Here is a 25,575-nt window from a genome sequence, read left to right on the forward strand (position 1 = left end):
GTACCGTGATTACCCATAAGGCCGTGCGTTTAAAATTTCGCTGGCGCTGAAGCACCGAACAGATGCGCAGGCGTTAGGGCTGATGACGTCCCCAAATATCACGCATGCGCACGGTACACAGAAGGCCTTCGAAATAGCGTCTGCAGGTAAGATCGATTCTCTGTGTTTTTATCTTAAGCACCGACTGAGGGACGATTCCTGTGAACTGCGGGCACCGTAGTCCACAATCCCGGGACCGTCCTGCTCTCTCCCCTCTCTCTTAGCCCCACGGTCCGTACACGGGTCCCGGGGAGCTTCCGGCTGATGAGGGAATGGGAACCGATGGATCTCTCAGACAGAGCTGAGCTCCAGCTATCTAAATGCAAGGATTAGGAACTCGGAGAAAGGGAACAAAATCGTTTATATCACCAGTTGAGAAAATCAGCTTTGTTCTACCTCCAATCACAAACAAGAGAAAATCTGCAGATGCTGCAAATCCAAGCAACATACACAAAATGCCGGCGGAACTCAGCATTAGTACACTTTTCCATAGATGATGCCTAGCCTGCTGAGTTCCTCCAGCATTTTGTGTGTGTTCTTGTTCTGGACTTTTCTAGTGGTGAGAACATGTTTTGTCCAATTCTCTCTAGGTACCTAGTGATATCAAACACTTTTGCCCTGGGCAACAAGTAGCTTTCACATCACAAATGTGCCAGACTCCACTGAGACAAACTACTGCCCTTCCCTTCATATTCATTGGCATTGTCATCACTGAGTTCACCACCGTTAGTCACTTGAGGGAGACTTAAGGGGAATTATTAATGGACAATACAGAAACTGGTGTTACCTATGTGCATTGTGGTGATGCTAAAGTTGCTGGAGAATTTGCAAGTGGGAAGAAGTGGAGTGATATTTGGAAATCTGACTTTTTAAAGCATAGTTTAGCAAGCAAACCACATATGGACAATATGCAAAAGCTTTGGTGAGAAAATCCTACATTACCCATTACAGGCCTGCTACATAGGTTGTGTGAGAGTGCAGATGAACTGGATCAAACCCAGAGGAGATCAAAGTTCCTATTGACCGTGATTTGCTAGCTGTGAAAATGAATACATCTCTATATAAAATTCACTGTGCACATCTTGTCACTGGGCAAAAAATGCACGGTACAAGATTTATCTGCACACTGGATATTACAAATTAGAGGGGTATTGGAGGGAAGGAGGGGAGACCTCCAGTGTCCCTGATGCCGTCACCTACAAGATGTGCATCTAGCTGCATCTTGTAACCCGGCACTTTAAGGAGTTGGAACTTGAAATGGATGAATTTTGGATCATCCAGCAGTTGGAGGGGGTGATAGATATGACATGAAGAGAGGTGAGTTACACCCAAGGTGAGTGTCAGGAAGGGGAATGAGGTTAAATAGCCATCACAAAGTACTTTGTTGCTATCCCGCACAACAGCAGGTGGACCACTTTAGACATTGTTGGGGGCAATTGCCTGACAGAGGAAAGTCAAAGGGGTGATAGGAGATTTGTTAGTTAGGGGAACAGACCAAGAGGCAACTAATATCCTAGTGATAAGGCTTACTGGAGGTAGTGCGGGGGGTGGGGGGGGGGTGGTGATGTGGTTTACATAAGTTGTAGGGGGAATGGGAGCTAGATTGACAGAACATATAGTGGAGAGGGTGAATTGAATTGACTTTATTACAAATATCCTTCATATAGATGAGGAGTAGAAATATTTACGTTACGTTACCATCTAAATGTGCAATGTGTAATTTAAATTAACTCATAATAATTAGTTTGTATATAGGCCAGGCAAGAAAATAGAAATCAATTAATCATTCTGATGGCCTGGTGGAAGGTGATGTCCCGGGGCCTGTTGGTCCTTTTGCTGTGGTACCGTTTTCTGGATGGTAGCAGCAGGAACAGTTTGTGGTTGTGGTGAACTGAGTCCCCAATATCCTTTGGGCCATTTTCACACAAATCCATACGCCTACCATCCAGGCTCCCATCCAAACTTCTTTTAAATGGTGAAACCGAGCTCATATTCACCACTTGTGCTGGCATCTCATTCCACACTCTCACAACCATTTCAGTGAAGAGCTTTTCCACATGTTCCCATTAAACTTTCACCTTCCCCACTTACCCATGCCGTCTAGTTGTCACCCAACCTCAGTGGAAAAAGCTGCTTGCATTTATTTACCCAATCTTCTCCCTCATGATTTTGTAGACTTCGGACAAATCCTCAAAGCAATGTATAATGTCCTTGTTTATGTTTAGAGCCTTTTTTAGGTGTATAAGATGATGAGGGACATTGATCGTGTGGATAGCCAGAGGTTTGTTTTCCCAGGGCTGAAATGTGTGGAATGCACTGCCAGCTTTTTCGGTGAGCGTGTTTCAGTTACTGTGGGGTGAGGAACCCATGCAGCTCAGTGGGAACAGGAATAATACCAATGGAGAGAGTCAAACTGAGCCAGGTCACAGATTGGAGATGGCAGAAATGCTCCATTCTTATAGAGACAGGAAGAACATCACAGCGTTCAATGGTCATTCCAGATACCAGCAGTGTGCCCAGTTAGAAGATGATCTCTCTCTCCAACTTGGGTTGAACCTCACTGTAACAGTGTGATGTCAGATCACACCTTGACAACTCAGTGATCTCATCTGAAATGTTGTCCTACACCCTCTAATGGATTTTGTATATCTTTTTACAGGTTACAAATCACAAGGAATTTCTCTACGGGAATCTAAAACACAGCACACCAGTTTTGCTGTCTCTGTCCAGATATTTAAGAAGTGGAGCAAGCGATTCACTCAATCATCATTCCTGCTCAGACTGTGGAGAGGGATTCACTCTATCATCTGATCGACTGGCACACCGGTCATTTTAAACGGGTAGGGGTGCCCATTCATCTGCTCAGACAGTGGGAATGGATTCAGATGGACATTTCAACTGAAGGGACATCAATAAGTTCACACTGGGACAAGGCCATCCACCTGTTCTGTGTGTGAGAAAGGATTCAGTTGGTCTTCCCACCTGTGGACACACCAGTTAGTTCACACTGGGGCAAATGCTGGTCATTTACTGAATTTGTGTGGAAGGTTTTACTCGGTCATCTAACCAAATGGTTCAGCAGCAAGTCCACACTGAGGAGTGGCTGTTCACCTGCTCAGACTGTGGGAAGGGATTCACTAAGTCATCTAAACTGAAGCTACATCAGAAAGTTCACACTGGGGAGAGACCATTTACCTGCTTGGACTGTGGGAAAGGATTCACTCAGTCAGCCCACCTACAAGCACACAGGTCAGTTCACACTGGGGAGTGGGCTTTCACCTGCTCATACTGTGGGGAGGGATTCACTTTGTCATCGCAGCTACTGAGACACCAGTCAGTTCACACTGGGGAGCGGCCGTTCACCTGCTCAGTGTGTGGGAAGGGATTCACTCGGTCATCTCACCTAATGGCTCATCAGCGAGCTCACACTGTTGAGAGGCCGTTCACATGCTCAGACTGTGGGAAGGGATTTACTCAGTCATCCCACCTATTGGCACACCAGCGAATTCACACTGGAGAGAGACCATTCACCTGTTCAGACTGTGGTAAGGGATTCACTCGGTCATCTCAAGTGAAGGTACATCAGAGAGTTCACACTGGGGAACGACCGTTCACCTGCTCAGTCTGTGGGAAGGGATTCACTCTGTCATCTAAACTGAAGGTACATCAGCGAGTTCACACTGGGGAGAGGCCGTTCACCTGCTCATACTGTGGGGAGGGATTCACTTTGTCATCGCAGCTACTGAGACACCAGTCAGTTCACACTGGGGAGTGGCCATTCAACTGCTCAGTGTGTGGGAAGGGATTCACTCAGTCATCCACCCTAATGGCTCACCAGCGAGTTCACACTGGGGAGTGGCCGTTCACCTGCTCCGTCTGTGGGATGGGATTCACTTGTTCACCTGACCTGAAGGTACATCAGAGAGTTCACACTGGGGAACGGCCGTTCACATGCTCAGACTGTGGGAAGGGATTCGCCTACTCATCCCAACTGAAGATACATCAGCGAGTTCACACTGGGGAACGGCCGTTCAGATGCTCAGACTGTGGGAAGGGATTCACTCGGTCATCTCAACTAATGGTTCATCAGCGAGTTCACACAGGGGAGCGGCCATTCACATGCTCAGACTGTGGGAAGGGATTCACTCAGTCATCCCACCTATTGGCACACCAGCAAGTTCACACAGGGGAGCGGCCATTTACCTGTTCAGACTGTGGGAAGGGATTCACTCGGTCATCTCAACTGAAGGTGCATCAGCGACTTCACACTGGAGAGAGGCCATTCACCTGCTCAGACTGTGGGAAAAGATTCACTCAGTCATCTCAAATGAAGGTACATCAGAGAGTTCACACTGGGGAACGACCGTTCACCTGCTTAGACTGTGGGAAGGGATTCACTCTGTCATCAAAACTGAAGGTACATCAGCGAGTTCACACTGGGCAAGGCCATTCACCTGCTCAGACTGTGGGAAGGGATTCACTCAGTCAGCCCACCTACAAGCACACTGGTCAGTTCACACTGGGGAGAGGCCGTTCACAGACTCAAGCCTGATTTATCCCTCTGTGTAGACGCTACAGTGTAGCATACACAGTAGCCCACGCAAGTGGCCTATGCCGTTGTGTGCATTTTTACTTGTGAGTTCGTGTGTCTGCGTTGCTCTGGCAAAACGCCAGTTGGCGTTGGGGTTCTATGTCACTGTGTTGAATTGACTCGTGGAGTTGGGAACGATGGCAACTGCTGAGTACATCTTGCTGGAGTTGGAGCTAATTGATGTTGAACAAGAGTTACTTTTATTGAAATTACTGCAGCGCAGAAAAGAGAGAAGTTTTTCCATTTCTTTGTGCAGTCCGTGACGTCCAAACCGACGTTTGTGGAAATTTCTTTACACAAATTTCATGTCATTTGCAAGTCTTTATAGTATATCAATGAAGAGTCGTACAAATGTAGATATTTTCTGACTTCCTCATTTAACCTCTCCTTGATTTGGTCCATTTTCCAACTTTGAAGCAACAGGAAATCCCTAGGAGGAAATGTGCTGCTACCAAGCAGACCGATCACAGTTCTCGCGGTCTGTGACGCACAGTTACATTTTCATAAGGTGCGCATTAGGCTACGGCATACGGTATGGCCTAGGGTGCCGCGTCGGGTACACGGCTACGCAAAGCGTACGGTGTAGCTTACACGGTGAAGCATAATTCAGGCTTCAGTGTGTGGGAAGGGATTCACTCGGACATCTCAACTGCAGAGACATCACTGAGTTCACACTGTGGAGAGACCGATCTCATGCTCAGACTTTGGGAAGATATTCCTTCAGCAAAATCAACCTAATGTGCATCATTGAGTTCACACTGGGGAGAGACCGTTCACCTGCTGTGTATTTCAGAAGCAATTCACTCAGTAATCTAACCCTATGCAACTCTTGCTTCGACTAGCAGCTAAATATAGGGGGGGTTAACCCCCCAGCCCGGCCAAACTTAAGAAATCTTGTTTGGGTGGATGCTGTGTGATGTATCCCCTGTTACAAATCAGTACCCCCGCAGTAACAAACGATACACAATATGTGATTAAACGACTGAGATGTATAATTCTTACTTTGACTAGATGGTTAGGGAAGTAATGAAAAAGAAAGAAAAAGGGCCCACTCTCTCTTCTTCTCATCTCTCCCCAACAAAAGAACACAAAAATCTCTCTTCCAGACTCACAAGGAAGAACATTTCTGTCATTGGATAGTCCCACACTCCAAAACCCTGTTATCTCTAGTCTTACCCTAAACATTGCTGCTGCAGAGAAGCCATTAACTCAACAGTGAAACATTGCAGAGAGTCCACTGCATCAGCAGTGAAACCTTACAGCGCGTTACACTTGTGACACACTACCTGGTTCACACTTGGGAGAAAGTTTCAATGAGCTGCATGCTGGATATTTGTCCATCACTGTTGCTAAATGCAATTTGGAGAGTGGTTGTGTTATGTACCCCGTAACTGGGTGTCTGACCAGCAAAGATAGAAGAATCCTTTGGAGTCTGGTGGTACTATTTTCAAACAGTGTTTATTAGTAAACATATATAAAAGTATAAAGTATCTAAAATATACAAATCAATATCAACAATGAAAATATATAGATAATACATGTTAGCAATACTAAACCTAAAAGTGTGGGTATAATAATAATCAATAATAAACAAGCTCTATCGATGTCTAGGGGATAATGAATTGTATTATGTGAATATAATATTCAGTTCAGTTCATACGTGCTGAGGTAGTTGTTGGTTCTTGTGTTTTAATCGTTGGAGAGAGAGAGCGAGCGAACAGTGACAACTACAGTCAAGCAAACCTTCCTTTACGTTCTTGATCCGTCGATGTGTTGTGCCCATTCAGGTATGACCCCTCTGTCCTTCAGCTAGACCGTTCTTCTGTGGTGGACTCGTCACCCAGGCAAGGGTGGACACACACACAAACCCCACCGGCCCTGCTATAACACTGTGAGTTAAACTGACCGATCCTTTGTTCGGTCCCCGATGCCCCACACCTTCTCGTGGGTTCCAACACTTAAGCAGTGCTCACTAGTGTGTATCCTGGTGTGTCTGAGGGGTGTCTCCCCAGACCTCACTTTTATTCCTACTCACGGGGTCTCAGTTGTCAATCAGTTTTGAATGGCTTAGTGCATCAAACCATCCCACTCCGGCTGTCCACTGAGGAATTTTAATGAACAGAATGGTACCAAGTAAACAGCCCACTCCGGAGCCATAATTCTTACAGGAGTCATAATATGGTGGGTCAACAAGTCTCTCTCTCCCGGTGTTATCTCTCCCTTATCTGAAGCAAATGTTCCAGTCCCAGTATGTTTTCCCTTTGTCTCTCTTTCTCTCTCATTAGCAGCGTGGTAACAGTAACAGTTTGGGATTCTCCCCGGGGGGGACATGGGCAACTCTGCACCCTTCTGCCCATCAGAGCTGTTCATCCTTCGTAGCAGTTGTCAGTGCTGAACTCTGCATTTATCTCTGCTGTTCACCACACCCAGTTCTGCACCCTGGTCACTGGGCATAGAAGGAGTTTCTTCTGCTGCATATTCACCTTTAATGGGACTAGATCTGTGACAAATAAATCAGTTCTATTTTAAACACTGTATCTGGTACTTAGTGAATTTATAACACACCTAGTGTACAGTAGAGTGTCAACTCAGGCCGGCTGGACCTGATTCTGTTCCACAACAGATCTTTCAAATCCTCCCCTGTTGTTCACCTCTGTGGTGATGGGTTCCAAATTGTCATCGATCTGGGTGAAGAGGTGTCCCTTGAATTTCCTGAAGAAGTTGAGCTGACTGCAGTTCTGTCTGAGATGTTCTTCGCCCCTCAAATCTCCGGCTGAGGAAGAATGACATTGGGAGTGAACGTCCTTATTCAGGGCTCATTTGTCACCATCTCGTCTGCTCAGATCGTTGGGATGTCTCCCATGGAGGGTCTTACTCATTCCACTGGTTCATGTTTTCTTCCAGGGTGATGATTCATTTTTCTGAGTTGGCCTCTCATGTACGTGTTCTATATAGCCATATAACAATCACAGCACGGAAACAGGCCATTCCGGCCCTCCTAGTCCGTGCCGAACACTTAATCTCACCTAGTCCCACCTACCCGCACTCAGCCCATAACCCTCCACTCCTTTCCTGTCCATATACCTATCCAATTTTACCTTAAATGACACAACTGAACTGGCCTCTACTACTTCTACAGGAAGCTCATTCCACACAGCTATCACTCTCTGAGTAAAGAAATACCCCCTCGTGTTTCCCTTAAACTTTTGCCCCCTAACTCTCAAATCATGTCCTCTCGTTTGAATCTCCCCTACTCTCAATGGAAACAGCCTATTCACGTCAACTCTATCTATCCCTCTCAACATTATAAATAGCTCGATCAAATCCCCCCTCAACCTTCTATGCTCCAATGAATAGAGACCTAACTTGTTCAACCTTTCTCTGTAACTTAAGCGCTGAAACCCAGGTAACATCCTAGTAAATCGTCTCTGCACTCTCTCTAATTTATTGATATCTTTCCTATAATTCGGTGACCAGAACTGTACACAATATTCCAAATTTGGCCTTACCAATGCCTTGTACAATTTTAACATTACATCCCAACTTCTATACTCAATGCTCTGATTTATAAAGGCCAGCGTTCCAAAAGCCTTCTTCACCACCCTATCTACATGAGACTCCACCTTCAGGGAACTGTGCACTGTTATTCCCAGATCTCTCTGTTCCACTGCATTCCTCAATGCCCTACCATTTACCCTGTATGTTCTATTTGGATTATTCCTGCCAAAATGTAGAACCTCACACTTCTCAGCATTGAACTCCATCTGCCAACGTTCAGCCCATTCTAACCGGCATAAATCTCCCTGCAAGCTTTGAAAACCCACCTCATTATCCACAACACCTGCTACCTTAGTATCATCAGCATACTTACTAATCCAATTTACCAACCCATCATCCAGATCATTTATGTATATTACAAACAACATTGGGCCCAAAACAGATCCCTGAGGCACCCCGCTAGTCACCGGCCTCCATCCCAATAAACAACTATCCACCACTACTCTCTGGCATCTCCCATCTAGCCACTGTTGAATCCATTTTATTACTCCAGCACTAATACCTAACGACTGAACCTTCTTAACTAACCTTCCATGTGGAACTTTGTCAAAGGCCTTGCTGAAGTCCATATAGACTACATCCACTGCCTTACCCTGGTCAACATTCCTCGTAACTACTTCAAAAAATTCAATAAGGTTTGTCAAACATGACCTTCCACGCACAAATCCATGCTGGCTACTCCTAATCAGATCCTGTCTATCCAGATAATTATAAATACTATCTCTAAGAATACTTTCCATTAATTTACCCACCACTGATGTCAAACTGACAGGTCTATAATTGCCAGGCTTACTTCTAGAACCCTTTTTAAACAATGGAACTACATGAGCAATACGCCAATCCTCCGGCACAATCCCCGTGCTAGTCTGTATTTCTTATCGCAGTTGCATATACACACATGGAGTGCTGAATCCTGTTCATGTTTTGATGAAAATATATACGAGGGGTGATTGATATGTTCGTGGCCTCAGGTGGAAGGAGTCAATTTTAGAAAACCGAGCACATTTTTTCCCCCAACGTGTTCCCGTCCTACATTTACACACTTAGTCCAGCAGTGGCATGCAAAGGTTTGGGCATCCCTGGTCAAAATTTCTGTTACTGTGAATAGCTCAGCGAGTAAAAGATGACCTGATTTCCAAAAGGCATAAAGTCAAAGATGACACATTTCTTTAATATTTCAAGCAAGATTACATTTTAATTTCCATCTTTTACAGTTTAAAAATAACAAAAAAGGGAAAGGGCGCGAAGCAAAGGTTTGGGCGCCCTGCATGGTCAGTACTTAGTAACACCTCCTTTGGCAAGTATCACAGCTTGTAAACGCTTTCTGTAGCCAGCCAAGAGTCTTTCAATTCTTGGTTGGGTGAATGTCTGGGTTCAGTCATAAACAGCAAAGTACTGATGTGGAAATTACCATTAGAGTCACAGAGAGCAGCAGCAATGAAACAGGCCCTTCGGCCCTTCCTGTCAATACTGATCTGTTTTGTTGTTACTGCCTAGTTGCAACTACCTGCACCAGAGCCTCCATACACCTCCCATCCACGTCCTCACCCAAATTCCTCTTTAGTGTCTAAATCAAACCCACATCCTCCACTTCCACTGGCAGCTCATTCCACACTCTCACCAACCTCTGAGTGAAGAATCCCCCTTCAGATTCCCCAAAATAATTCACTTTCACCCTGAACGTATGTCCAATGTCACGGTGAGAGGGAGGATGGGGCAGAGAGGGAAGACAGTAAGGGTTTGGGGTGAACACAGGAACAGTCACTGGGCAGCCTCTACACTGATTCTATAAATTATCGGGTTCGGTAATTAGCAGCAAAGCACTGACTGTGGAAATTACAAATCAGAATATTATTAGTGTCACAGAGACCAGCAGCACTGAAACAGGCCTTTCGGCCCTTCTAGTCAATACCGACCCGTTTTTGTTTTTACTGCCAAATACCTGCATACACTTCCCATCCATGTCCTTACCCAAATTTCTCTTTAGTGTCTAACTTGAACCCACATCCACCACTTCCACTGGCAGCTCATGCCACACTCTCACCAACCTCTGAGTGAAGAATCCCCCTTCAGATTCCCCAAGAGTATTTCACCTTTCACCATGAAATATCAAGTGTGACAGTGGGAGAGTGTGTATTGAACCGGTGGAAAGAGCAGAGGTACTTAATGTATACTTTACTTAAGTTTTCATTATGGAAAAGGAGCTTAGTGATTTTAGTGGATTGGATAGTGGACTACTTGACAGATAGACCTCAGTATGTGCGGTTGGGAGACTGTAGGTCTGACACGGTGGTTAGCAGCACAGGGGCGCCGCAGGGAACCGTACTCTCTCCGGTCCTGTTCACCCTGTACACATCAGACTTCCAATATAACTCGGAGTCCTGCCATGTGCAGAAGTTCGCTGATGACACGGCCATAGTGGGGTGTGTCAGGAATGGACAGGAGGAGGAGTATAGGAAACTGATACAGGACTTTGTGATATGGTGCAACTCAAACAACCTGCGTCTCAATATCACCAAGACCAAGGAGATGGTGGTGGACTTTAGGAGATCTAGGCCTCATATGGAGCCAGTGATCATTAATGGAGAATGTGTGGAGCAGGTTAAGACCTACAAGTATCTGGGAGTACAGTTAGACGAGAAGCTAGACTGGACTGCCAACACAGATGCCTTGTGCAGGAAGGCACAAAGTCGACTGTACTTCCTAAGAAGGTTGGCGTCATTCAATGTCTGTAGTGAGATGCTGAAGATGTTCTATAGGTCAGTTGTGGAGAGCGCCCTCTTCTTTGTGGTGGCGTGTTGGGGAGGAAGCATTAAGAAGAGGGACGCCTCACGTCTTAATAAGCTGGTAAGGAAGGCGGGCTCTGTCGTGGGCAAAGTACTGGAGAGTTTAACATCGGTAGCTGAGCGAAGGGCGCTGAGTAGGCTACGGTCAATTATGGATAACTCTGAACATCCTCTACATAGCACCATCCAGAGACAGAGAAGCAGTTTCAGCGACAGGTTACTATCGATGCAATGCTCCTCAGACAGGATGAAGAGGACAATACTCCCCAATGCCATTAGGCTTTACAATTCTACCGCCAGGACTTAAGAACTTTTTAAAAGCTATTATTAATGCTTTTTGAGATAGTGATTTAGATGCATATCATATTTTTTTACTGAGTTAAGTATTGTATGTAATTAGTTTTGCTACAACAAGTGTATGGGACATTGGAAAAAAGTTGAATTTCCCCATGGGGATGAATAAAGTATCTATCTATCTATCTATCTATCTATCTATCTATCTATCTATCTATCTATCTAGTGATGACTTGCAGCAGACTGAAAAGCTTGAGCATGTAGATATTAAGAAAGAGGATGTGCTGCAGCTTTTGGAAAGCATCAAGTTGGATAAGTCGCCGGGACTGGATGAGATGTACCCCGGACTACTGTGGGGGGCGAGGGGGGAGGTTGCTGAGCCTCTGGCAATCATCGTTGCATCATCAATGGGGACCAGAGAGTTTCCAGATGATTGGAGGGTTGCGGATGTTGTTCCTTTATTCAAGAAAGGGAGTAGGGATAGTCCAGGAAATTATAGACCAGTGATTCTTACCTCAGTGGTTGGTAAGTTGATGGAGAAGTTCCTGAGAGGCAGAATTTATGAACACTTGGAGAGGTATAATATGACTAGTAATAGTCAGCATGATTTTGTCAAGGACAGGTCGTGCCTTACGAGCCCGATTGAATTTTTTGACGATATGACTGAGCACATTGATGAAGGAAGAACAGTCGATGTAGTGTATATGGATTTCAGCAAGGCATTTGATAAGGTACTCCATGAAAGGCTTACTAAGTAAGGAGGCATGGGATCCAAGGGAACATTGCTTTGTGGATCCAGAACTGGCTTGCCCACTGAAGGCAAAGAGTGGTTGTAGACGGGTCATATTCTGCATGGAGGCCGGTGACCAGTGGAGTGCCTCAGGGATCTGTTCTGGGACCCTTACCTATTTGTGATTTTTTAAATGACCTGGATGAGGAAGTGGAGGGATGGGTTGGTAAGATTACTGATGACACAAAGGTTGGATGTTTTGTGGATAGTGTGGATGGCTGTCAGAGTTTACTGCGGGACATTGATAGGATGCAGAACAGGGCTGAGAAGTGGCAGATGGAGTTCAGCACAGGTAAGTGTGAAGTGGTTCATCTTAGTAGGTCAAATATGATGGCAGTGAAAATGTCGGGACTGAGATGAGGAGAAATGTCTCCACGCCGAGGGTGGTGAATGTCTGTAAATCTACACCACAGAGGGTGTTGAAGACTCGGTGATCGTCCTCACATAAAACAGAGGCTGACAGATTTGTGGAGACCCAAGGGATCGAGAAAATGAGGATCGGTAGAAGCATGTGGCTGAGATGGGAGAGTAGCCTCCATCTTGCTGATGGTTAAAGGGGCCTAATGGCCTCCTCCTGTTGTTTCTCACTTAATGTTTCAGTGTTCCTGTCCAGTGAGGCTAGAGGAATGTGAATAAAAATGAGTGTTTATAAACATAGACTGATTTAAATGACAAACACGAGGAAATTTGCAGATGCTGGAAATTCAAGCAACACACACAAAATGCCGGTGGAACGCAGCAGGTTAGGCAGCATCTATAGGGAGAAGCGCTGTCCACGTTTCGGAACGTTTCAGGACTGTCGAAGGGTCTCGGCCCGAAGCGTCGACAGCGCTTCTCCCAAGAGATGATGCCTGACCTGCTGCGTGCCACCAGCATTTTGTGTGTGTTGACGGATTTAAAAGAAACCTGCTCATTTTCTGTGTGGGTCTGAATTGTGTGTCGGGATGGGAAGTGAATCGAAACTATAACTCTGAGAACTCTGTGACCTGGGGCTGGAGGGAAAGTGATCGGGGAAGATATCGAGGGAAAATCTAAATACGTATGGAAATGATATAGGGAAATAATGAAATAATTTGGGAAATGCGGCAGTGGGTAGGGCAGTATGTGAAGGGCGAGGAACAGTCACCGGTCACATGGGAGACCCTCCAGCGAAACGTGATCATATTTTACCGCAGATAGGCAGCATTTGCGGGTTTGTTTCCGTGGCCCCGCCCACCGCCTGTGCCGCATGAAGCACAGTGCGCATGCTCACATGCCCGAGCAAGGCAGTGATGTTTTTTTCGTTCTTTGTGGAAGTGGGTCAGCGGTGGGTCCGGGTTCGGGATCAGGATCCGGAGGGGGTCCTCGCCCCCTTGGACGGCGAGCCGGAGACGGATTATTCTCTGCGGGGCAACACCAACAATTTCCCTTCGGTGAGTATTGAAGCCGGTCCCGAGCGGGGAGGTCTGACGTTGAGCAGTGACTTAACTTTCCCGAACTCAAACAAAAGAAAATCTGCAGTTGCTGGAAATTCGAGCAACGCGCACAAAATGCTGGAGGAACTCAGCAGTCCGGGCAGAATCTAGGGGAAGAATACAGTCGACATTACCGGCCGAAACCCTTCGGCAGGACTGGAGAATAAAAGATGGGGGTGGGGAGGGAAGAGAGAAACACAGGGTGATCGGTGAAACCTGAAGAGGGAGGGGATGAACTTTCCCGAACTGGCGGCCTCGCCTCGCTTCCTTCACAGAATCTGCCGGGGTCGGACAGGGTTGTGAGACCTTCACACCGAACCGTCTGAGATGAGCCGCCGCTCAGCCCCTGGTGTTCTGGTCCTATTAGCAGGATGAAGTAAAACATATTTCTGTATTGTTACTGACAGAGAATTGTATAATTTGTGTTCCGTGTGTTATCTGAATGTACTTGCCTGTGATGCTGCCACAAGTCAGTGTTTCTCTGTTCCTGTACCTTCCCGTACTTGTGCACTTGGCAATAAATTCAACAGGACCTGAGAAATCTCAGTGAGATTTGATTAGTGATGATCATCTTGGCAGTTCGGTAGGTCGAATGTATGCGACAGTACACTGTTAAATGCAAAACCCTGAACAGTGTTAATGATCAGAGGGATCTTAGACTCCAAGTTCATCGCTCCCTGAAAGAGACTGCAGAGATTGATCGGGTGGTTAAGAAGGCAAATGGCATGGTTGTCTTTATTAGTTGAAGCATTGAGTTCAAAAGTCGGGAAGTTGTGCTGCAGCTTTATAAAACTAGTTAGACCACATCTGGAGTGTTTCATACAGTTCTGGTCGCTCCCATTTTCGGAAGGATGTCGGGGCTTTGGAGAGGGCGCAGAAGAGGTTTACCAGGATATTGCCTGGATTAGAGGGCCTGAGCTATAACAGGAGGTTGGACAAACTTGTGTTGTTTTTCCGGAGCTGTGCCGGCTGGGGTGAGACTGGATAGACGTTTATAAGATTACCAGAGGATTAGAAGCCATGTCTCAGAAAGGCAGCGTCTATTATCAAGGACCTCCAGCACCCAGGGAATGTGGTTTTCTCAATGTTACCAGCAGGTAAGGAGGTACAGAAGTCTGAAGGCTCACACTCAGTGATTCAGGAACAGTTTCTTCCCCTCTGCCATCCGATTGCTAAATGGATATTGAACCCTTGAACACTACCTCACATTTAAAATATATAGTATTTCTGTTTGTTGCACGATTTTTAATTTATTCACTGTGTTACGTACCCCGTAACTGGGTGTCTGACCAGCAGAGAAAGAAGAATACGTTGGAGTCTGGTGGTACCAAACTAAAGGTGTTTATTAGTAAACTACACAATACACTATCAAAATTGCAAATATACATATAAAACAAGTTAGCAATAATAAACCTAAAAGTGTAGGAATAATAATAATAAATAATAAACTAGCTCTATCGATGTCTAGGGGTAAATGAATTGTCATAGGAAAGTATAGAGTTCAGTTCATAAATGCTGAGGTGGTTATGGCTGTTGTATTGAAATCGTTGGAGAGAGAGTGAGAGCGAGCGAGATGTAACAGCAACAGCTGCGACAGGCAAACCTTTTGTGGCTTTCTTAATCCATCATATCGTTATGGCCATTCAGTTATGACCCCTCCCTCCTTCAGCTAGACCATTCTTCTGTGGTGGACTCATCACTCTGGCATGAGTGGAGACACACACAAGTCCCCACTGGCCCTGCTGTAACACTGTGAGCTTTACTGACCGATCTCCTGGTTCGGTCTCCGAAACTGGTGTCTGAAGGATGTCTCTCCAGACCTGCCTTTTATCCCCACTCACGGGGTCTCAGCTATCCATCAACTCTGAATGACCGTGTCCATCAAATCAGGCCACTACTGCTATCTCCTGAAGAATGTTAAGGAGCAAAGTGAAGTCCTTGTAGTGGAAGGTAAATAATCCAGGAAGAGTCATAATACAGTAAATCAACAGTCTCTCTCCCCCTCTTATCTGTAGCAGATGTTCTTGCCTGGGCTTTATCTCTCTCTTTCATGATCAGCATAACAACAGCAATAGTTCGTAGTTCTCAGGAAGGGGGTTGGGAATGGTTAACTCTGCACCCCATTGTCCATCAGGTCTGTTCATCACTCATAACAACAGAAACATAGAAAACCTACAGCACAATACAAGCCCTTCGGCCCACTAAGTTGTGCCAACATGTCCCTACCTTTGGATACATAGCCCTCTATTTTTCTAAGCTAGTTTTTCATTATTTTTCTCCAGTGTCTCCAGGTACCTATCCAAAAGACACTATCATACCCACCTCCACCACCGTGGCTGGTAGCCAATTCCACACACTCACCACTCTCTGAGTAAAAAACTTATCCCTATCATTTCCTCTGCAACTACACACGAGCACCTTAAACCTGTGCTGTCTTGTCATAACCATTTCAGACCTGGGAAAAAGTCTCTGACTATCCACACGATCAATGCCTCTCACCATCTTATACACCTCTATCAGGTCACCTCTCATCCTCCGTTGCTCCAAGTAGAAAAGGCCGAGTTCACTCAAACAATTTTAAAAAGGCATGCTCCCCAAACCAGGTAACATCTGTGTAAATCTCTGCAACCTTTCTATGGTTTCCACATGCTTCATGTAGTGTGGCAACCAGATTGAGCAAATTGGGGTGTGACCAGCATCAGATATAGCTGCAACATTACCTCTCGGCTCCTAAATTTAATCCCACGATTGAGGAAGGTCAATGCACCATATGCCTTCTTAACCACAGAGTCAACCTGCGTAGCAGCTTTGAATGTCCTATGGACTGGGAACCCAAGATCCCTCTGATCCTCCACACTGCCAAGAGTCTTACCATTAATACTATATTCTGCCGTCATGTTTGACCTAACAAAATGAACCACTTCACACTTATGCTGGTTGAACTCCATTTGCCACTTCTTAGCCCATTTTTGCATCCTATTGATGTCCCGCTGAAACCTCTGATAGCTCTCCACCCTATCCACAACTCCCCCAACCTTTGTGTCATCAGCAAATTTACTAACCCATCCCTCCACTTCCTCATCCAGGTCATTCATAAAAATCATGAAGAGTAAGGGCCCCAGATATATGTATACTGTAATTGATTTAGTTATTTTTATTATTTTAATTAGGGTTTTTTTGTTCTATATTATGTATTGCATTGAACTGCTGCTGCGCAGTTAACAAATTTTCTGACACACGCCATTCATAATAAACCTGATTGTGATTCTGAGTGGACTGATGATACATTTTTCCTGGGGCTTGAAATGTCTGATACATTTCAGGTGAGAGGAGATCTGAGCGGCAGGTTTGCTTCTTTCCACAGAGTGGTGGGAGACCCCACTGGTCACATGATCACATTTGCCCCTCCCATTTAACAACAGATGGGCAGCATCTGCCCATCTGTTTCTGAGGCACTCACTTCGCGCATGCTCTCTGTCTCCGGCTGGGCGGTGTTTTCATTTCCGCTCAGTGCTGAAGTACTTCATCTGTGGGATTGGGAAAGGGTCCTCATCTTCTGGGTGGGGGAGCCAGGGATCGGGATCACTGTCTGCGGGCCGAAGATATTGCGTTCCCATTGTTGAGTATTGAGACCAGTCCCGAGCAGGGAGATCCATTGTTGGCCGTGAGCCCTGAACTGATCACTAATTACTCATTTATTTTCCGATTATCTGGGCTTGTCAAAAATGTGTGGACTTCACTTAACCTGCATTGAATGATTCAAACCAGGAGCCCAGGCTGTCTATTTCCACAGAGTTGAAATGGAAGTCCCGCCAATAGGTCATGTGAGGCTGTGTGCCACAGATCTGCCCCGCCCTCCGCTTTGTGACGCAAGATCACATAGTGTGATTTTCGTCACTGTGTTCATTAACTTCCCTGAACTCGCCTCGTTTCCTGAGGCTGCTCACATTTGTCCTTGAGCTTTCTGGCTGTTGTGTCTTCTCCTAGACTGGGGTGGGTGAGAAAGGAGAACGTTGCAGGTTGTGGGGATCTTTGATTTCACTGCCTGCTTTAACGAGGGACTGGGAAGTCTCGGGGGGAGAGTGGTTTCTGTGATGTGCACGTGGCCAAGTGGTTAAGCAATCTGAAGGTCATGAGTTTGAGCCTCAGGCCAGGCAGTGCATTGTATCCTTGAGCATGGCACTTAACCACACATTGCTCCTGCACGTTTATCGCCCAGATGGATCAAATCACCTAATCCTGTTCCTGTGTCTTATGTATTACCATGACAGAATAATGACTCCTTCTTATCCCATATTGTTTTGTGATGTGTGAGGGACAATAAAAGATTGTTCACTGAGATGATTATATTTGGCTTCAACGTTTAAATTTCGGTGAGTTTTGTTCTTAGTAACATTAAGCAGAAATGTTTGGTTCTCCTTTTCATTGTTAATGTGCTTCATTATCTCTCTGGTTAATGTTAGACCTGCGGTGAGATGTTTATTGGAAGAAAAACCCCAACTGGAAGCAAACCATGGCTGAAGATGTGGGAATAGCAACAAGTGAACCAGCCTGAGGACTGAGAGCATCAACTGGAGAGAACACCTCTGAATCAGCTGACTTGAAGTTCCCAGTGAGTCAGTGAGGAGGAAGTTTGGTGAGTCTCATTTACTCAAACACTGGTCCTTTATACATTACATACCTGTACAATAGAAGGTGGGAAATAGTTGGAGTGAGACTGAATGTGCCCAGAAGAACCATTTATGCCTCTGTCAGACCTAGTTGCAATCACTGCAGGTCTGGTAATGTGCTTCCAGCACCCCAGCCCTTTAAAATCACTCGCATTTTGTGGAAGTCAAATCTGGATAAAGTGGTGGAAATCGGGCAGAATCTCAAATTGCTGGAGATCTGCATTAAAAACTGAAAATGAAGTCATCGTGACAAAATGTTTTTAACCTGAATTGTAAAGATTGTTCCTGTCCCCACAGCTGTTCCTTACATGCTGAGCAGTTTGGTAATTCCAATTTCTTTTTATTACATTCACTCTGGATTGGATTATGTTTCCTGAAATGTACCGGTTTTAATATGAACATGGAAATGGCTCACTCTGTGATAGTAGAACAGTAAAGTAACCACAACTTTCCCCTGCAAATTACCCTGGTACCAATTAGTTTGTTATTCCTAGAAATGTGTTCAGTACAGTTGCTGCGAACAAGGTTTACAAGAATAATCTCAGGAATGTTCGGCGTTATGTATGAGGAGCATTTGATGGCTCTGGACCTGTGCTCAGTGGAGTTCAGAGGGACGGTGGGGGTGGTGGGGGATGTTTGGTTAAGTAAACCTACCAACTGCTGAAAAGCCTGGATACAGTGGACATGGAGAGGATGTTTCCATTAGACTGTGATCTGACAGCACAGTCTCGGAATAAAGAAGCTTCCATTTAAAACTGAGAGGAGAAGAATTTTTTGGCCAGAAGATGTCTGATCTGTGGAATTTGTTGCCACAGAGGCTGGTTGAAGCTGCCATTTGGGTATATTTATGACAGAGATTAACATATTCCTGATTGCTGAGTAGCTCAGGGTTACAGGAGGAAGGCAGGAATATGGTGTTGGAATGAAAATCAGCTGTGGTTAAATGGTGGGGCAGACCAGATGGATCGAATCATCTAATTCTGTTCCTGACTGAATGATGGCTCCTCCTTATCCCGTATCATTTTGTGATGTGTGAATGACAATAAAAAAATGTTTACTGAGATCATTATATCAGCCTTCAACGTTTTGTTCTTAGTAACATTAACCAGAAATGTTTGGTTCTCCTTTTTATTGTTATTGTGCTTCATTTTCTCTCTGGTTAAAGTTAGACCTGCGGTGAGAGGTTTATTGGAAGAAAAAGCCCAACTAGCAGCAAACCACGGCTGATGACGAGGGAACAGCAACAAGTGAACCAGCCTCAGGACTGAGAGCATTAACTGGAGAGAACAGCTCTGCCTCAAGAGACTCGGAGATTCCATTTATTCAGTCAGGAGAAAGTTTGGTGAGTCTCATTTACTCAAGCACTGATCCTTTAGACATTACATACCTGTATAAGGGAAGGTGGGGTATAGTTGGAGTGAGACTGAATGTGCCCAGAAGAACCATTTATGCCTCTGTCAGACCCAGTTGCAATCACTCCAGGTCTGGTAATGAGCTTCCAGCCCTTTAAAACCACTCCTATTCTGTGGAAGTCGAATCTGGAGAGAGTCACTCAGAGACCGTATAAGTGCAAACGCTTTGTTCCAAGCACCTGAGGCTTACTCAGTTAGTCACTCAGACAGGCACAGTCGATGACTGTCCCCACCCAATCCACTAACTGACTAACAATTCCCCTTACACCACAGATCTATCCATCCAGATACTCCCCACGCAACACAGGCTGGAGCCAAAGATATTTACTACATGAGCCGCCCCTATAGACAAATTACAGAACAGTCATAATGGCTTCCAGACACAGAACAGACTGAAGCTGTCCTATCTCTTCGCATGAGTGCACATGGAGATAAGCATCCTGAAACCCTAGCTAGCTACCCTCAAGAAGAAATATGGCTCAGCATGGCTTAGCACATCTGTTGTTCATCAGCAGTTTCTTTCAGAAAAACAGGCTGCTATTGTTTAATGAAGTGTTAACCCTTTTACATACTTTATCATTCCATCTTTTAGATCATTACATGATCAACAAAGCAGTAACTTTTTACAGAGAAAGCAACCGAGTACAGCTTTGACTTCTCAGTGGTTAATGACAGTGTACAACAGTAATTATAACAAAGATATGTACAACTATTAGGCCATAATGCAGTATCATGCCCCACATATTACCAAACAGGTCTTCAAGATCACCGTTTCGATCCTTCGGTGAACCCGTGTAAATCCTGCCCTACTTTCTTGATGCTGTCAATCTCCTTTGCAGTGTGCTCGGAGAGGGATGTAATGTTAGCAGATTCATCAGGGATAAAGGTTCAACATTCTGTGTCAATAATAGCACAGCTTCCCTCTTTCTCAGCTGGGATAAACTCTAAAGCCCTACGATTCTGTATGACTGTTTGCTGGATTGCAATAATTTTAGTGGATATTTCTGTTACTTGGGCCTGTGTTTCTGTCAGGGCCCCTGCAGTATTGTGGCCAGCTCCTCAAGTGCTGTATCCAAATTGATTATCTCTCATGAATTCCCGGCTACTCCATAGGAGAGAAAAGTAATCATCCAAAATCAATCAGTCTCAGTTGTTCCTCTCGGCTGCTGGGCACCTGCAAGTATGGCCAGGATGCATGTTTCCCAGTATTGGAAGTTCTGTTTGGTGGGGGCCTGACACACCATTCCTCAAAACACTGACAGCCACAGTCATCTCTGACTGGACCACAGGTCCTCAACTCACTTCCCCGGATGTTATTTGAGAAAGCCCAGGCTGAGAGTTCCTCACTCTGGTTGAGCAGGATTACTGACATTGGAACCTTAGTTTTACCATGCTGTGGAATTTCAGCACAAACCCAGCAGGCCCCTAGTTCTACCTGTTTGGCATAGGTATGACAGAAAGACGGAAATGTGTTAACATGGGGGCCCCCGGATGCTGGGGTGAGCCCTCTCAAAGACATAAACATGAACACCACTAACAACCAATACATTCCCATTAGTCCGAGAGAGACCTTCTACACAGTTCCTTCAGTAACATGTTTGGCACCTAATTGATGTATCCACCGAGATTGCCCCTTCGGTTTCACACCCATGTGAGTGGTCGGCACACCTAATATGGTCCTCTCCACCGAGGTCCAAGATTCCCTCAATCCCAGTTGTTTGTCAGGAAAAAAATATCCCAGGTTCCATGGTGGGATAGTCACCCCTCTCTGCAGAGTAGTTCTCTTCCTTGTAAGCCTGTCGTACCTGTGAATGTATGCTTGGAAAATTTTGGTTAGTTGGCATATATATGTCCCCATGTCTTCCCCTCGGGTATGAATATCCAATTTTGCTGGTAGACTTTCTGGGAGCAATGGTACACAAGGTCTTAGTCCCCAGGGTGTCTTCATGGGTCATCCATAAATGATTTCAGCTGGTGACAAGCCTGTTTTCCCCTGTGGGGTAACCCTCTTGTGGAACTGGGTAACGGTAGGACCTTCAACCGAGTCCAGTCTCCACTGTTAGTTTGGCCAGTTTACTCTTCAGAGTGCCATTGACTCTCTCCACTGTGCCAGCGGCCCATGGGTGGTGTACACAGTGGAATTGTTGCTTGATACCTAGTTTGTTACGTACGCCTTTGTTTATTTTCATCACGAAGTGTGGGTCATTGTCAGAGCTCAGCATCTCTGCCAGGCTGTACCCGGGAAGTATTTCCCGTAATAATACCTTCACAACAGTCATAACAGTATTATTGGTAGTTGGAACAGCTTCAACCCATCTACTAAACACATCTATAATAACTAAGCAGTATCTATAGCAATGTACTCTAGGCAATTCAATAAAATCAACTTGTAGACACAGAAAAGGATCCACCTGTCAAGGGAGTCATACCCGGTGTGCAGGGTACAGGATACCAACCATTCCCTCCTTTCCCAGGTGTGTACAATTATGTATATAATCGACCAATATTGGTAAAAACTCTGTAGGAACACAAACCTGTCCCGCTGGGGTGATCCGAAAACCTAGGTTGGGGTCTTTCTGGCACCCCATCTGGGACCACAGTTTTCACTCCTCCTCAGAGGTGTCCCCCTGAGAAGAACAAAACTCGAGGTAGCTGTAGAGTGGTGTGTAAGTTCTTTCCAAAGGTGACATTACTAATGGGGTGGCCAGAGGAAGTCAGGAATCCCCATGTTCCCAGCGAGCCCTGTAGTCATGTACAATTCCAAATGCATAACGGGAGTCTGTGTAAACGTTCCCACTTTAGTCTGTTGCTGGGATACAGGCACGAGTCAGAGCAAACAGCTCAGCCTTCTGGGCAGAGACAGCTGCTTCAAAAGAGGCTTGCTCAATTACTTCACTGTCCATCACTATCGCATAGTCAGGATATCGTTTTCCTGCTGGATCCACAAAGGAGCTTCCTTCCTCATAAAACGTTGCCTCGGGATTGAGGGGATATTGCAGAATGGATGGGAGAGTCTGTCCTTCTTTCATGGTGATCCAGACAGGGGGACAGTTGGTGCGACAGATTTCTTGGCCTGAAATTACACAGAGATGGGATACAGCATCTTGGGATTGGACACTATTAAAAGGTTGTCTTACCAGATATCCCGTCTTCACCTCAGACTCCTTCCCGTATTAGACTAGACCCGCGGCCAAGTCTTGCCAGTCTCCCTCGGTGCTGGAGGCTTGTTTCGTTAGGGTGTAGGCCAGGAACCATGGGCTCTTTGGCTTGAACCCAGTGCAAACCCTAATGGTGGTATGGGGAACTACCAGTTCTGTCTGTCACCAAAGGAAATCTGGAAATTCGGCCAGTAATGCAATACCGTCTCTTCCTTTAACCTGTCTAATCACTGTGACTGGGAACTTCTGTCCGTCGAGGGGTGCATAATATTGGCTTTCCTCAGTGGCACACCCCGTAGGGTCAAAGCACAGAGTCACATGAGGGTCGGCTGCTGGCAGAAGGAATGGAATCTAAATTAAGTGCCCTCCACTTGGGGGTCGGAAACTGGGGAAGCTGCCGGTTGTTCACCTGTCAAGGGTGACAGCATTGTCTGTGCAAAGAATCTCGACTTCCAACAGACAGAGCAAGTCTCTCCCTGCTAGATTACACCCCCCGTCTGGTGGTGACTGTAAATGAAACCTCACACTGGCTCCCCTGGAATTCCACCTGCAGTGGCTGGGTACGTGAATACGTACGTTCCGTGCCTTCGAACCCTGACAGAGTGATTATAATGTCTGATAGCTGGAATCCCTTTTCCAATACTATTTCCTGATCGAGAGTGGTTGTGGTTGCCTCATATCAATCATAAACGGAACTGGATTTCCAGCAACTTGCAATATTACATTGGGCTCTTCCTGAGGGTTGGCACTCATGGTTGGAAGCATCGTCTTGTCAGTTTCTAAACGGGTTGTTGTCCCTACCTGTCCTGTGCTAGGTTTTTTCTCCCATTTCTGTTCCTCAGATATAGCCCGCTCGCGTCCTTCTTCCCGCTGAGCATATTCACCTTTAATATTAGTTCCCTTCGGGGTTGATCGAGATTCGAAAGTTGGGTCCTAATGATATATCAAAGCTCGTCACATTTGATTTCGGTCATTGTCAGTCCAATCCATATTATTTGTTTTAATCATGTTGGCTTACTTAGTTGGTAAGCATTGGAGCAGTAGGGCATTAAACTGGGGGGGACAGATTTGCTTGGTCTCCTGCGAAGGTGCCGTAGCAGGCCACAAATCGCTCTCAATAGTCTGGTCCTGATTTCCCAGCCTTATGTTTGCATTCAGGTACTTTAGTGATGTTTACAGGTTGCTGGAGAGCCCTTTCCAAAGCTTGAACGATTTGGTCCATCTGTTCATTCTCATTATGTTTTCCCGCCTGTGACTGCTGATAGGTTTGGTATCTCAATTCTGCCTTCAATTTCCACCCCTCATCAGCTGAGAGAATCATGCAGCAGAGACCAAATAAATCTTGCAGAGTCACATTAAACTTTTGTGTAGTACTGTGGACACACTGCGCAAACTGTGCTGGTTTTTCTTTTCTATCTGGGGCCTGATTCATGATCATTATCATTTCTTGAGGCTTCCAGGGTGCATACACAGGAATCACTGAGGGCTGTCCCTCCTCCTAATCCTAGGGGGAGCGTTTGCTACTGTTGTTCAGGAGGATTGAAACTAATGTGGCAGGGGGATAGGAACAAGTGCAGAGAGACAGAGGGGTGCAAAATGAGAGTAGAAGCAAAAAGTAGTAAGGTGAAAAGTAAAATGTTCTGAACTTAAAGAAGGGCAACTTTGAAGATGTGAGATGTGAATTAGCTAAGACAGACTGGCAAATGATATTTAAAGGGTTGACAGTGGATAGAAACATAGAAAATAGGTGCAGGAGTAGGCCATTCGGCCCTTCGAGCCTGCACCGCCATTCAGTATGATCATTGCTGATCATCCAACTCAGAACCCTGTACCTGCTTTCTCTCCATACCCCCAATCCCTTTAGCCACAAGGGTCATATCCAAATATAGCCAATGAACTGGCCTCAACTGTTTCCTGTAGCAGAGAATTCCACAGATTCTCCACTCTCTGAGTGAAGAAGTTTTTCCTCATCTCGGTCCGAAAAGTCTTCCCCTTTAACCTTAAACTGTGACCCCTCGTTCTGGACTTCTCCAACATCGGAAACAATCTTCCTGCATCTAGTCTGTCCAATCCCTTTAGAATTGTATACGTTTCAATAAGATCCCCCATCAATCTTCAAAATTCCAGTGAGTATAAGCCTAGTCGATCCAGTCTTTCTTCATATGAAAGTCCTGTCATCCCAGGAATCAATCTGGTGAACCTTCTTTGTACTCCCTCTATGGCAAGAATGACTTTCCTCAGATTAGGGGACCAAAACTGCACACTAGGTGCGGTCTCACCAAGGCCTTGTACAACCGCAGTAGAACCTCCCTGCTCCTGTACTCAAACCCTTTTGCTATGAATGCCAGCATACCTTTCACCTTTTTCACCACCTGCTGTACCTGCATGCCTCCCTTCAATGACTGGTGTACAATGACACCCAGGTCTCGTTGCACCTCCCCTTTTCCTATTCGGCCACCGTTCAGATAATAATCTGTTTTCCTGTTCTTGCAACCAAAGTGGATAACCTCATATTTATCCACATTAAATTGCATCTGCCATGAATTTGCCCACTCACTTAACCTATCCAAGTCACCCTGCATCCTCTTAGCATCCTCCTCATAGCTAACACCGTCGCCCAGCTTCGTGTCATCCGCAAACTTGGAGATGCTGCATTTAATTCCCTTGTCTAAATCATTTTTTTATATAACAAATAAAGCATTTATTAAACACTGAAAAACAAACTCCCAAAAGTAGACAAACCGCTAACGTAACTGGAAATCAGCTGCTGTGCGGCAGCATAAACAGTTCTTAAAGCAATAAAGCTTAAACAGTTCTTAAAAC

General features: G+C 45.5%; 1 protein-coding gene and 1 pseudogene across 1 annotated transcript; both read left to right on the plus strand.

Moving 5' to 3' along the window:
* Positions 1 to 119: 119 nt before the first annotated feature.
* Positions 120 to 24,007, plus strand: LOC140721354 (uncharacterized). Its single transcript, XM_073036195.1, has 3 exons — positions 120 to 146; positions 2,699 to 4,272; positions 23,911 to 24,007. Exons 2-3 carry the CDS (start codon positions 3,110 to 3,112, stop codon positions 24,005 to 24,007), a joined length of 1,260 nt encoding a protein of 419 aa, XP_072892296.1. The 5' UTR covers positions 120 to 146; positions 2,699 to 3,109.
* The window catches only part of LOC140721355 (uncharacterized), a 36,871-nt pseudogene continuing 24,624 nt past the window's right edge, over positions 13,329 to 25,575 (plus strand).

Source organism: Hemitrygon akajei, unplaced genomic scaffold (genome assembly GCF_048418815.1).
Source record: "Hemitrygon akajei unplaced genomic scaffold, sHemAka1.3 Scf000054, whole genome shotgun sequence".
NCBI lineage: Eukaryota > Metazoa > Chordata > Chondrichthyes > Myliobatiformes > Dasyatidae > Hemitrygon > Hemitrygon akajei.

Excerpts from the sequence above, each read along its gene's own strand:
- LOC140721354 (XM_073036195.1), top strand. The coding sequence starts at position 3,110 with ATGGTTCAGCAGCAAGTCCACACTGAGGAGTGGCTGTTCACCTGCTCA. Across the intron at positions 4,273-23,910 it reads TGTGGGAAGGGATTCACTCG|GTACTTTAGTGATGTTTACA; the intron begins GTCATCTCAACT and ends GTTTGCATTCAG.